Genomic DNA, 14,489 nt, shown 5'->3' on the forward strand with positions numbered 1-14,489 from the left:
CTTTTTTTTCTTGCCTTAATTTTTTCAAGAAATATCAAAACAACTTTATTTGCATCTTCACTGTTTTAAGATTTTTTTGAAAATGTCAAGATTATCTCAAGATGAATAAAGAAAAATACAAGATAGAGTCTTGTTAATTCTTGTTAAAAAATGCATTTCAAGACTTTTTATTTCAAGAAACCGAAGTTCAGTATGAATGTAAACATGTCATACCATAGTTTTTTCAGGCCTGACATGTTTACATTCGTAAGTCACTGTAAGTACCTCCGTATATCCACAAATGAAGTCTTTATAAAAGATTTTTAAAACGGTTGTAAATTTGCATGAAACAGTTACTTCAAATTGTTCGAGCATGAACATACAAAATTTTTTGACTATACGTCCGTTGCTTTAAAAACTTATAAGTATGTTTAATCACCTTCGTTCTTATTCTCTCTCCCAAGAAAATGCACCTCATAAATCTCATGAATCTTATTTTGAAAAACGCGAGGTTAGAATTATTTTGTTCTATCTCCAAGTTTAAATGTTGGGAGAAAATTTTTGATTTTTTCAAACAGTAAAAATTGTTTAAAGTTTTAGCTTTTATTTTTAAAGAAATAATAACTTATGCTTTTAATAACTTATGTTTAGGCAAATTATTTAGAAAAAAAAATTATAAAATAGTGCGTATTTTAAAAGTTATTATTACTAACTAAAATTAATAACTCATTTTCTCCCAACTTTTAAAATTGGAGATAGAACAAAATAATTCTAACCTCGCGAAAAGTTAATCGAAATAATTTGGTTTTTAAGACCCTTTTTTATTTGTTATAAACAGGATGTGGACAAAAGAAAAATTAAACCAAATATTGAAGACAATGAAGACAAAATAAATTGTCAGAATTTTTACAATCAATATAAATTACGATCAATAACTTTGCTGGGTTTTAAATTACTTTATCGGAGAAAGTTCTTGGTACAATCCTAGTAGGGGTTTTGTAACCTCGCGAAATATCTAAATATTTACAATCTGGTATTTTCGCTAAATTGGTAAATTTTAAAAGTTTTTTATGATGACCAAAAATTTTACTCCTCATATAGAATAAAAGGAAACTCAAAAGAAATATTTTGCACACAAAATCAAAAATTTTAAAACAAACAATTTCTTCCTCTTTACTTATTGGCAGCCGACTGAAATTAGAGTAACAAATACAATAACAAAAAATAGAACTCCATGTATTTAAAATTTATCTTTTTCAGGAGTGTTTACACCATTAAATGTCTTAAAAAAGAGTTTTACAACTTTGTGGCAAGCATGACTTAGTTGACTCATAACATCCCATTAAATCATTGTACGAGCGAACTTTCCACAAGCACGTCTTCGAACTATTGAAGCACTAAAAATATATTCAAAATTTTTTAAATTAAAGCTTTTAATCACAAAAGCAATGCTCATTCGTTCTTCTCATTCATTTAATTCATCTTATTTAGAGCAGATCTTTAATTAAAAATATGATTAATGGCGTATATGATAAACTTCTACATACTGATTCAGCTGGGCAAAGATTGTATATGCAGTCTTTTAAGTTGATGAAGCAAGAACCTTTTTCGGTCCAACCTTTATTGTTTGATGTTATACAATCGTAAAATGTATTCATGCACTAGAGATAAATATAGTTCTGTTTAAAGGTTCGTTCCATTTCGTTCATGAGAAACATTTTTTTTAAAAGATAAACAATTTATAAATAACAAATATTGTCATCGCTAAGCAACAGTAATATTCAAAAACTTTTTAAAAATAACATCGAAGAGAGTTAAACTCTCCAGTTTCACATACCACAACTCCTGGGGCTCCTTCATTTTTGCTTGTAACTGAAAGATAAGTTTGTTATTGTTAAACAAGATTTATGAATATTATAGAATTTTCATTATGCTTTTTACTTTTGTGTTTCTAAAATGTTAATTTTGTCAAATTGTTGCTTATAATCCCATAGTTTTAAAAGTATTTTGCTTCAAGTATTTTGCTCAAATTTATATTTAATTTTGCTCAAAACTATATTTAAGAAATTTTTTAAGGCTGCTTTTTAAATTGTGAGTAGAGATAAAAGTTTGAAATCTATACCTGTTCTGGCAGAAATAGCTCCGACAATTGCGAGTACGATTAGAAGCTTCATGTTTTTGATAATAACTGTAGAAATGCTTTGTAAAGATTTAATGAAACTTTTTCGCGTTAAGGTTTTTCTTATATTTAAAGATTTTCAACTTAGTTACCAGCTTTCTGTTCGATTGATTTACTTGTTGTGGTTAGCTTACGTGCGTGGATAGTGTATTGTAATAATAAAAATATTGGTTTCGAAGTGGGTTTGACTCCCAAGTTGTACTTCCAAAGTCTAAAGTCTAAAGTTTATCATAAAGTAACTTGATCGCAATATTTGTTGTATAAACATATGACTTAGACAAAAGAAGTATAAACAAATAGAAAGCAAGTTCTCACTCGCCAGCTTTTTATTCAAAAACAAAAAAATGCTTCGGACGGGTAGGTGATGTTTTGTGCTGTCTCTATTAGTGTGATCAATTTCATCAAAAACCTGATTTAAAAAATCTCTACTAATTCATAACGTTTCATTCCAGACTGTAACGTTAATTCGCATCGGCTAAATGTATATCTTTCTTATGAAAGGTGGTCAACTATCTTTTAGCCCAAGTTCTTGGGTAAAAATGTAGTTCACCATTCATTAGGGAAAAAAAAACGTCCATATCAATATCGTAAACCATTTGATAGAGAAAAGTTAGATTGATTATGAGATTTAAAGAATGTATCTGTATACGTAGTCACTTTGAGATCTTTTGATAAGTTTTGTAAACATACTTTTTAATTGACTATTGAAATGAACATATGACGTCAATTGTAACATTTAAAATAATCAGGGAAAATTTGACATGACAAGCGTTAGCCTCTTTACGCAATCAAAGGAAGTCGCACAAATGAATAACGACTAGTAAAAAAATCGATAAATATTTTTATCAATTACAATTGAAAACATCCTATAAAATAAAAAGGTGCTCGTCTTTTAGGATTCATCGTCATTTTAATGATGTAAAATTTAACAAAATATCTGAGGCTGATAACAAAATATCAGGGGTGAAATCTTCAAAAAAATAATTTACAACGTCAATAAACTGATAAATCCAAAAATGGTTTAAAAAAAAAAATCCTAAAAAGAGTTATGTGAAAACCTATAGAAAAATACAAACAATTTAAGAGATATTTCTCGTTCAAATTTCTTTTTTAAAAATTGAACCTTCCTATTCAAAACTATTCAAAACATGTTAAGAGGGGGAAAGCTTTTGAAGAAAAACTTCATAAATTAGGTTTATTTTTAAAAAGTTCCTCAATTACGTTTGGATCAGCAAGGGTTGTTGTATCTCCAACGTCCCGGACGCCGTCTGCAATCTTACGCAATATACGTCGCATAATTTTCCCCGAACGTGTCTTGGGTAAACCTGGAGCACATTGGATAACATCAGGAGTGGCGATTGGTCCAATGCGAGCGCGAACTAAATTAAAGTAAATATAACAAAACTTAGTGCTCAGCGGTTGCTAGAGTTTATTGATTTTGACGCATAAAAATATTGTTTAATGATGCAATTGTTTCTTTCGTTAAAGTCATACCTTTCTCGTTTAACTCTGAGACAAGTGCGGCACAAAACCGAATTCCCTTTTAAAAAAGTTGTAAATATTTGAAGCGTTTTTAAATTAAAAAACTATAAAAAATGAAAATTTCAAATAAAATAAATTAAAAAATAAATTACGGAAGCAAAAAATTTACAAAATTACATTTTTAGGGGTTACAAAGCAATAAATTCCTGTCCCTTTAATACTGTGCGCAAACCCAACAACTGCAGCCTCAGCAACTGAAGAATGCTCAATCAATGCACTCTCAATTTGAGCTGTGCTTAACAAATGACCAGATACATTCATTAAATCATCAATGCGACCTGTAATCCAATAGTAACCATCTTCATCTCTATTGCATCCTAAAAGTTAAAATTTTGACCAGTTTTTTTTCATTTTTTATCTTATCTTTTGTAATTATATAAAATAGTTTAACTAACAATCACATTTTCTTTTTTTTTTACAATTTCTTTAAAACTTTATTTAAAACTCAATCTGAGAGCTTACTCAACTATGAAGTATTCCTTTGAAAATCTGTAAGAAAAAGTAAAGTATAGCATTAGCTTACCATCTCCTGCACAGTAATAGCCTTTAAAACGCTCAAAGTAAGCACTTTCGAACCTAGCATGATCGTTGTATAATGTGCGCATCATACCAGGCCAGGGTTGCTTAAAAACCTTCAATAAAAGATTAAACAGAGAAATCAATAACTTTGGTTTTTTTTTTTTCGTTTTTTTTATTGAAATATAATCTTCAAAGTATTGATGCAAATATTTTAAAATATGAGAGATAATGAGAATATAAATTCAGTTTAGGGAGAATACATATCCAGTTTAGGAAGGATACATCCTAAACGTGGGAAAAATTTTGAATAGAGAAAAAACAATAAAACTCATCTTACTAAAAAGCCATGTTCAACAACAGTTTTTTCGAATTCCTTGCCATCCTCATCTAAAATGGCTGGTACAACACCAAAGAACGGTAAACTCTACGTACAAAACGTTGAAGTTTATTGACAATATTAAACATAAAAGTGAATTTTATAACTTTTGAAGCTCTCTTTATTAATTTACCAACTCGGTAATTACCAAAATCGGTTTATAAATGCTAAAGCTTTTGACTTTAAAAGCAAGTTTTTTTAGCATAATTATTTGCAATTATGCTTTGTTAAAAATCTTGAAACATAAAATCATATCTAGGAAAAATCTGGTGAATTAAACCGAACATGCTCAATGTAAACAAACATTTTTCTACTTTGGAAGGACTTGAAAATAAAAGCTTAGAGAAAAAAATCTGAAGTTTTAACTATTCAAAAGCCACAGAAATTCTCTACCAATTTTGTATGAATATCTATTTTTTACACAAATTCTTTTTTTTTTCTAAGCTGAAAATATTGCCGAAATAAAAGTTAATCAGCTAGTAAACAAAAAATGAACAGATTAAAACAAAACTTTTATTATGTTCTTATGATAAATTAAAAATTAAAATGCTGTAAAAAATTGTATTCCTTCTATTGCTTTACAGGTATCCCTTTCAAAACTACTCCTGCAACCTGTACCAGTTGTGTTATTGATGGCTTTAAAAAACGTTAGACTGTACCAGTTGTGTTATTGATGGCTTTAAAAAGTGTTAGAGTGTACCAGTTGAGACAGAAATGGTTTCTTTGCATTTATTTTGATTAGGTTGAATAATATAATATTATATAATAATAATGTTATGCACCACTGTTATAAGAAGTAAATTGGTGAGTTGTTTAAAATCTTTTTTTTCTTTCCAGTAACCATTTTAAAAAAGTTACCTACAAATATTGAGGAATATTGATACTTGTATTTAAAATATTATACTGAATTGGAAAGCTAATTTCAATTGATAATTAAGCTATGAAATAGAAATCTTACTGCAGATCCTGGTTTCATAGGGGTTACTCCAGGTAATCCTGTAATCATATGACCACCCTAAAAACATACACACTGTAAATTACTAATTTAATCTCTCAAGCAATAAAAATTAAAACTAAAATAATAAAAATAAAAAAACATAGATATAATAAATAAAACAGATAACAATATAGTAAAACAGACAACAGTATAAGTTAATATCAAAATATAACAACTTTTTAATCTTTTTTGATTTTTAAAATAATGTTCAAAAATATTTGTAAACTTAAATCACAAACAAACTACAGCTAAATTTAAATCATAAACAAACTGCAGCTTACAGTTTCTGTTTGCCAGAATGTATCCACAATACAACACCTTTCTTCACCTACCACTTTATAATACCACAGCCATGCTTCTGGATTAATGGGTTCACCCACTGTACCAAGTACAGTTAAACTTGATCGATCATATCTAATAAAAGTTCAACAAAATGATTTATGAAAAAAATTCACTTGTTACAAATACAATAACAAATCTCAAGTATTGCAAAAAAAAAAAAAGGAGCACATACAAACAAAAGCGATATTACTTGTACACAAACTGCCTTCCATATTTCATTAACATTCGAATAGCAGTTGGTGCTGTGTAGAACTTAGAGACTTTATATTTCTCACAAATAGCCCACACTCGACCAGCATCTGGATAAATAGGGAGTCCTTCAAACTAAAATAAAAATTTAAAACAAAACAAATAAAAGACAGATATAAATCTATGTAAGTAAGGACTAGTTTGATAAAAAAATAATAAGTAGAGAAAAAAAAAAACAATAAGCAGTTAAACATACTAAAACACTTGTTGCACCATTAGCCATTGGTCCATAAACAATGTAAGAATGCCCAGTGATCCATCCTATGTCTGCAGTACACCAGTAAATATCTTCATCATGGTAATCAAATGTGTACCTTAAAAATTACAAGACATTACAAGCACTATTTTTATTTGAATTGATTCCGTATTTTACAATTTAATATAAAAATATTGAGAATGCGGTTTGTTAAATTTGAAAAAATTGTTTGAACAATTTATTTTTATAGAAAAAAATAAATTTTCTGACTTTTTAAGTTTGACTGCTAAATTAAATTAGACTATTTGAAAAAAGTGAATGAAATTCTGATGTAAAAATTAGGAGAAAAAAAGGGGGAACTTTTTACTTAAATGTAGTAGCTGCATAAATCATATATCCTCCAACAGTATGCACTACTCCTTTTGGTTTACCCGTTGAACCACTTGTATATAATATAAACAGAGGATCTTCAGCATCCATCCATTCACAAGCACACTCGGTGCTCACAGTTTTCATTAAGTCATGCCACCAAACATCAATCTTTGGATTCCAACTTAACTAGAGTAGTATATAAGCAATATTTTGATGAAAACGTAAAAAAAAAACAACAATCATATGCTAAACTAAATCATAGTTTACACCAAATGTTTAACTTTTCAAGGCAAACTAATTGATCAAGAAATGCAAATAATATGATAGTTGTAATTGCATCAGTTAATGTCTTGTGTGTTCATATATATGGTATTAAAACTTATTTAGAAAGAACTTGTTAGTACTCATGCCTGCTTTTTCTAAAAAAAAGTTTAAAATTAAACAATCTTAGGTTATATTTGGTTATTAAAATTTTTTACATTTAGCCAAAAATTATATTTTAAAGTGGCATTTTTAAAACTTAGAAAGTATTAAAAATAAAAAAGAATTTAGTTAAAAGTAAGCGATGCATTTAAAAGTTAAAATGCTAAAGTCTGTTAAAATGAGTTTTAATTAAACTTAGTTTTTAAAAAATTGAACTTACAGAACCTGCCTTGGATTTCTTTGTTGCAGAGCATTCATCATTAAGGTTTTTTTCCTGAAGATTGTTAACAACAATACATGTTGAAATGAAAAGTCCAGCTTCAGCACATTCTGCAATAGCAGTGTCAGCAACTGATTTTAGGTCAAGTTCTTTTGTTCCTCGGTAACCACCATCTGAGTATGTAAAATTATTTTACTTTAAATACTGTTAAAGAAGGTATCAAATATTCCAAGTTGATAAATTAACAGAAAGTGTAAAAAAAAAAAAAAAGCATTTGCCAAAATACTTTATGCATTATAAATACAAATGTGTTAGCAATCAGATCTTTTAAATCAGATGAATATCAATATCAAATTTTGACCAAAAAAATCTCATAATAAAAAGAAGAGAGAAACTTTCTTTTTAAAATTCTTTATTTAAATTTTACTTGAATTTTATTTAAAATTTACTTGAATTTTATTTAAATTTTACTTGAATTTTATTTAAATTCTACTTGAATTTTATTTAAATTTTACTTGAATGTGTTGTTTAAACTTTGGCTCTCCTTAATTATGTAGTCTTTATATTTTTTTTTTTAGTTTGGAAAAATCTGTATGAGCTGATTGAAATGTTAAATGTGTGAAGATTGATGAGCAACTTTGTTTTGTCCTCAACTATTTTAAAGATACATAGACTAAAGATGTTGTAATTAAAAAATATAGAGAAATTAAATCTCAAAATGCTTACAATCAAGAAGTGGTTAATTTTTAGGTTGTAAAACAACATAATAATCAAATTTAGTAATTTAATTCATTTAATAATGTAAACTATCATTCATTCTGCTAAGTGATATAATTGGCCTGTATAAAATTGCATTTTCTTTAAACTGCAACATCCATGTTTCCAAAATCATATTTAATCATTAATGGGATAAAATTATCTTTTCAAAATTACCACTCAGCTATTGCCAGCCAACTTTTATGTATTTTATTTCTTTTTGAAGTTTAGTAAAAAAGCAACTTTTAGATTTCCTTATTCTCTACAAACTAGCATCTTTTATTTGAAAAAAATTAAAGTGGATTTGTGTGTAGAAGCATTTATATAATAAATATATATATTTCATCAACCTCTCAAAAAAATGTTATATCAACATGTACATTTCTCAAAATATTTGATGAAAGATTTATTTAAAAAACAATAATTTAAAGCTGCAAAATCACTTAAAACAAAACTAAGTGCATGTAAGCAAAATTACACATTTGAAGTTAAAAATATTTGTTGATTCAACAAAATTTTCAGAAATTGCGCTGAATGTTTCTAATTTTGGGTGGTTTTTGTGCTGACATTTAACAAAGGGATTGCAATAATATGATTGTTAATGCAAAACTTGAATTAACCTTCAAATCAGTATTAAATTATAAAGGTTAATTTTTAAAGCATTTGCATTTAAAACATTTGCACCATAATTATTACTGGTACTTTAGAAGATTACCTGTGTTTCAAAGAAATGCTTTCCTATAAAATATTTGATAACTCATACATTTGTTTGTAGTTTCTAACTACCTTATTTTTATTCAAGAAATAATATAAAAGCATTTAAAGATTTTTAAAAATCAACACAACTAATTAAAGTAAACTCATTCTAATTTCATACAATTACAGATACTTTTTTGTTGTGATCAATTTTTAAATCTAATGGGATTTTCTTAACAACTTCATTCTTCTTTTGAAAACCTTTTGAAGTTCCATTACATTGATTTGCATAGGCAAATCTACTATGACAACTTTATCACACTTATTGCTAAAATGATCATAGTAAAGTTTGTTTTTTAAAAGATTTAATATAAAGTGTCACCAACTCTTTGATTAAGCAAGAAGCCACAATTTATCTGAGCTAAATTCTTTTTTTTTTTTTTTTTTTTTCTTTCTTGAAACATGTTTTCATGATATTTACTTTATTTTTTATTTTTATTTTGTTAGTGACTGATGTTGAAAATGTTGAAAATGCAACAATAGATAATTGTAATCAAAAAATAAAAAAAAAATAGATGATTGTAAGCAACAAAAAAAAAGACAGGTGCAGTATTGTTGTAATAGAACAAAGGAACTTTTTAATTTGACAATACCTTTTGTGAACTTGAAATTTCAGTCATTTTCCCTAGATTTTAAATTTTACATATTCTATTTACTAAAATTACATACTTATCAGTATGCATACAAGCTATAATTTTTTTTATTTTGTAATAAGTACGCAAGTTTATTTTACCTGCTGTTATTAGTATAGAACATTGACCATCAATCATTCGATCAGCAAGTGAGTCAGCAGAAAAACCAGCAAACTAAAAAGATATAATTTAAAAAAGAAAATTTTCTTTAGTAAAATCTCAAAAAGTCTATGGCTTACTTGACAAATAAAATGTCAATTAGGAAGTATTGATGGCATGCAATTCATAGCCTTAGAAATCTTTTTAATCATTCAAAGATTTTATTAAGCATCACATTACAACTTATTTTGTAATGCCTAAAAATTTATATGCTATATATTTTACATTTTCAAATGGGTTTTACCCAAGCTGAGAGCAAATTTATAGTGTATATCAGGAATAAAACAAATCTCTTATTTGTAAGAATTCTATGGAGTTTAAAAATTTTTTCTTCAATATCCATAAAAACATATTTTAATTGTTATCAGCTTAGATAATGTCTTTCAGTAGTTATACTCACCACAATTGAATGGATAGCACCAATTCTTGCACATGCCAGCATTGCAACAACCAACTCAATTATCATAGGCATATACAAGGCCACACAATCTCCTTTTTTGATACCTGTGCAAAAATTAGATCAGATTGTTTAAAGAGCTAAAACAACCTATTGATTTTAATAATAGGGAAAGAAGAGCTTTACAAAATATTATTATACCTTTTTCCCTTAAAACGTTTGCAAACTTGCAAACTTCTTTTAGCAATTCTGAATATGTAAAACTTTTAGATTCTTTGACATCGTTACCTTCCCTTGATAAATAATTTTTTATTCATTTTTTAATTAAAAAAAAAAAAAAAAAAGTAAACAATTCCAAATTTATTTGAAACTAAAACAAATTTTATAAAAATCTGATCTCTATAATGCAATAAATAAACATAGTAAATGTTTCTATCAAGACATACAAGTTACCAGTAAAATGCAACTTTGTCACCCAGTTTCTTTTCAATGATATTTCTATCAAGGACATTGTAACAAATATTTGTTTTTCCTCCTTCCATAAATTTTACAAAAATATTTCCTTTAGACAAATCAAAGTTGTATTCCATAAATTTCCCAGTCCATTTACTTTGCCAGAAAAAACTATCTGCAATACTTGTCCAGAATTTTTCAGGATTTTCGATGGATTCTTTATACATGGTATCATATTGTTCCATTGAAGTAACATGAGCATTTTTAAACACATTTGGATCACTTTTAAAAACAAGATTAGTCCCCAATTCCTTTGTGAATGAAAGTGCACGAGTGAATATATTTGGATTTTGACTGCTTATGAGAGTATCTGTTTCAACTGTGTAATCCATTTTAAATCAATCTAAAAATTATTTAAAATGAAGCTGTAAATTTAAAATTTAAACTTGTTACTAACTTGAAACAAGTTTATGTGTTCAACATTAAAATGACTTTTACGTTAAAATTTAAGTTAAAGAAGACAAACTAATATAATTAATAAATTATTTAAGATGTTAAGTCAAACTTACATTTTTATTTATTTGTTTTTGAAAGCACAAAATCCTTATAACATGAGTATTATTTAAAAATTTATAACTAATTAAAAATTTATCTTTATAGTTAATAGAGTTCTTAATATATACATATACACAAATGTATACACTTGCAAATTCTTTTAAAGTTCTTTACTTTTTTAATGTAACTATTATAAGAAGATAGCTTCATTTCTTGAATGTAGTTAATATTTTTACAGTTGTAGTAAAAGCAAATTATTATACCTTTATTATCAAGGTATAGATTTGTGAAATAAAATAAAAATCATTTCTAACAATAAAAATCAGTTCAAATCATAGCTTTAATTTGAAAGCATGAGCTTATTTGAGTAGTCATTGCCTGCATATTGTGAATTACAATTTTTTATTTTTTTTACTAAAAATACAGGTTTGTAGCTTTTGCTATCTTAATGTTAAATATTACAATTAATGTTAATTTTTATTTAGATCATTACTAAAAAAAGTCTTAAGATGTATAATAGTATGTTGAAAAGATAAAAAAAAAAATCTTTTAATATCGCAATATAAAATATATAAATTTATTGTCTCAGTACACAATAAATAGAAGCACAGATATTGAAAAAAAACGTTACTGTAAATAAAACCAGGTATAAAAAGCATCAAGATATGCTTTCCGCCCCGTAAAAGGTTGCATGCTTTAAACATTTTACACAAGAATATTTCCAAATACGGGTTGGTATTAAGATTTAAAACTATTTTACAATTTCAAAAATTTTTACAAATGTTCGAATTCATCGTAAAAACCAACCTAAATTAAACATTCTGTATGGTTAATATTTAGACCCAAGTGCTCAATAAACCACCTGCACTCCTCGCAGAGATCGAGGGGCGGTTCAATGTTTGAATACTTCATAAACTGCCACATTTTTAAATTTGAGTTTTGAGTTAAACGTTTCGATTAAAATTTATTTTCAAATTAGAGCTTATATTCTTGCCTAAATATCTCGAGTTAAATTGAAATTTTAGCTATTAGGAAAAACTAAAATTTTAGAATGATTTATACTTTTGTTAAAAATATTTTACTAGAATTAGACAAGTTTTTCTTTTTGAGGTTGACCCTCGAAAGTCAAGATAAGTTCTTATTATTTCATTCTAGAAAAGCGATTTGAAATTTTTATGAACTTATTGAAAATTATATCAGTTCATTGAAATGTATAATTTTGTTAATTACCAAATCTACTTTTACAAACTTTCTTTTGTTTCTATTTATCATTTGTTCTTGATTAATACCCAATATCCATTACATACTCGCTGACCAATATCCATTACATACTCGCTGACCAATATCCATTACATACTCGCTGACCAATATTCTACAAAAATTTTTGCATTAGACGAGCTTTATCCAAAAGATTTACCATCAATATCATGTTTATTTACAGATCGAATCAACTTCGGTAAACATTTTCCAATAATAAACATTGGCAACTACTAACGTTTTCATTTTTCCAATGAATGCTGCGGAAATCCCTATAATGAACTGAAAATCAGATAATGCTGACCAATAATTAATTTTTTGTTTCGATTTGCGCTTTACATTTCATGGATTTATTTGACAGAAAAATAAAGTCCAGTATTTCCCGGCATATCAACGTCTAAATAAGTAAAATATTTTTCGTCATAAGTTTATAAGTCTGAGATGAAACCTTCGGTATTTACTTGGTATTTGTTGGAACTATTAAAAGTTGTAATTTGGCGCACGTTTATAGCTTGTAATATTCTAATTCCAGTTTCTTCAAACTTTTTTTAGACGCAAGTCTTAGACATTATAGTTCAATGCTGACAGCTTTTGGCCGATGCGAACACGGAGTTTGACAAAAAATTTTTCTTTTCTTATTTAACTTTTCCAACCTTTTCTAGTTTGTAGTTACACGGAAGACCAATTTTGATAGCGTTTGCAATTAGATAAAGTGTTTTTCGAGAATGTGGAAAATGTTTTGAAACATATTCTTTCATTCGCAGAGCATTTACTGTTAGGGTAAAAAATTTCTTTTTTCCGGTAATATTTTTTTCCATATTCACTTTTTTATGAGAAAAATGCTTTAGAGTACTTGACCCAGTTCTCACTAGCTCGCAAAATGTGTAAATATGTATATAAAACTATTCTGAACAAAAATTTAACGTTTGTCATTTAACTGTAATTAAATTTTGTTGTTTGAAGCATTCCTTCGATAAAACGAAATTTGCGATGGTTCAAGATTTTTTTCTGCTCTTTATAGATATATTATCTTATAAGATGACGATTAATATTTGAGAAAACAAACTTATCTTTTACTTTTTTTTATTCTTTATTTACTTTTTTTGATTCCTCAATGGAAATATATTGGTAATAAACAACTTTAAAGTTATGTAAATATTGAATCCGTTTTTTGCGGTAAAAAAAAAAAAAAAAAAAAAAAAAAAAAATTTGTTTTTTACGGCATTTTTAACGGCCAAGTTTAAATTTTGCATAAAAGGCTTTTTGAAGACCTTTTTTGATTAGTTCAAGCAGTTTGAGTGATTTATACTGTAATCATGAAAAATCGTGACGGTTTTGAGGTAGAGGAATTTAACAACCGCCTTTTTATCTCGAAAATATAAAAAGTATGAAATTCTTTCTCTAAAGGTTGCTTTACAAAAAGTCTCTGAAGGAACCTTATCCTGTTTATGATACCTCCAAAAAATATGCTATGCCAGAGCGAACGAGTAAGTAGTAATGTTTTGAGAAACAAAATTAGAATTTCTTTCATTTTTATAAGCTAAAATGCAATAAAAGCAATTTAATTTTGATGTTTCTTAAACTTATCGCGTTTTTTCTCAGAAGAATTTTATGGTCATTTTTTCAAATAACGCAAAAAACAGGTTATTTTTTACCGCAAAAAACAGATTTCATGTTACAAAAAGTGGATTTAGTTTGTTTCGTTTTTAAATAAGATCAATAAGATTCAATTAAAATGGGATGGTAATGTGCATAGTATTTTCTTTACCGCAGTGGCGGATCAAGGGGGGCTAGGGGGGCTATAGCCCCGGGCCCCACAATTTTAGGGGCCCCGATTCAAAGTAAATAATTTTTTATTAACTCTGAAAATTAAATCTTTTATTAACTTAAAAGAGCCAAAGTTAAATTTACTAAATTGTCTGAAAACAAAAGCACAGAAATAAAATAACTGTCAACAAAAATTTTTTGTCATTATTGACAAACCTGTGACACAACTAACCATAAGATGTGATGGTTACAACCACGTAAATAAGTTATTTGGATTTCTATTGAAGCTGTTAACTATTAGTACCATGGAATTGCAAGTTAGCGCGAAAAAAATTGTAGACGTGCACTCAAATGATTTAGAAG

General features: G+C 27.2%; 2 protein-coding genes and 1 long non-coding RNA gene across 7 annotated transcripts; 1 reads left to right on the forward strand and 2 right to left on the reverse strand.

Annotated features, from left to right (window-relative positions):
- Positions 1-1,210: 1,210 nt before the first annotated feature.
- On the reverse strand, positions 1,211-2,343 carry LOC149892295 (uncharacterized). Its single transcript, XM_090078994.1, has 4 exons — positions 2,102-2,343; positions 1,817-1,851; positions 1,527-1,640; positions 1,211-1,376 (listed from the first exon to the last, which is right to left on the reverse strand). The coding sequence occupies exons 1-4, from the start codon at positions 2,151-2,153 to the stop codon at positions 1,263-1,265; spliced, it is 315 nt and encodes a 104-aa protein (XP_089935120.1). The 5' UTR covers positions 2,154-2,343; the 3' UTR covers positions 1,211-1,262.
- Positions 2,326-6,006, forward strand: LOC149892296 (uncharacterized). Its single transcript, XR_016449867.1, has 2 exons — positions 2,326-2,515; positions 5,180-6,006. It is a non-coding gene; the product is annotated as an uncharacterized LOC149892296 (long non-coding RNA).
- Positions 2,980-12,472, reverse strand: LOC145181431 (acetyl-coenzyme A synthetase, cytoplasmic-like). Of its 5 annotated transcripts, none has more exons than XM_090078991.1 (16): positions 12,333-12,472; positions 10,548-10,950; positions 10,296-10,387; positions 10,098-10,201; positions 9,640-9,712; positions 7,395-7,567; positions 6,747-6,937; positions 6,380-6,497; positions 6,125-6,258; positions 5,874-6,006; positions 5,554-5,610; positions 4,557-4,643; positions 4,224-4,332; positions 3,818-4,017; positions 3,653-3,698; positions 2,980-3,537 (listed from the first exon to the last, which is right to left on the reverse strand). In XM_090078991.1, the coding sequence occupies exons 2-16, from the start codon at positions 10,937-10,939 to the stop codon at positions 3,341-3,343; spliced, it is 2,106 nt and encodes a 701-aa protein (XP_089935117.1). In that variant the 5' UTR covers positions 10,940-10,950; positions 12,333-12,472; the 3' UTR covers positions 2,980-3,340. The 5 variants fall into 5 exon arrangements, with proteins under 5 accessions (XP_089935117.1, XP_089935116.1, XP_089935118.1 ...); XM_090078990.1 differs by lacking the exon at positions 12,333-12,472 and adding an exon at positions 11,734-11,832; XM_090078992.1 differs by lacking the exon at positions 12,333-12,472 and having other exon boundaries at positions 7,404-7,567; positions 10,548-11,008.
- Positions 12,473-14,489: the final 2,017 nt, after the last annotated feature.

Source organism: Hydra viridissima, unplaced genomic scaffold (assembly GCF_058129835.1).
Source record: "Hydra viridissima isolate aposymbiotic clone 2 unplaced genomic scaffold, HvirCarnegie_v1 scaffold_2, whole genome shotgun sequence".
In the NCBI taxonomy this organism is placed as follows: Eukaryota; Metazoa; Cnidaria; class Hydrozoa; order Anthoathecata; family Hydridae; genus Hydra; species Hydra viridissima.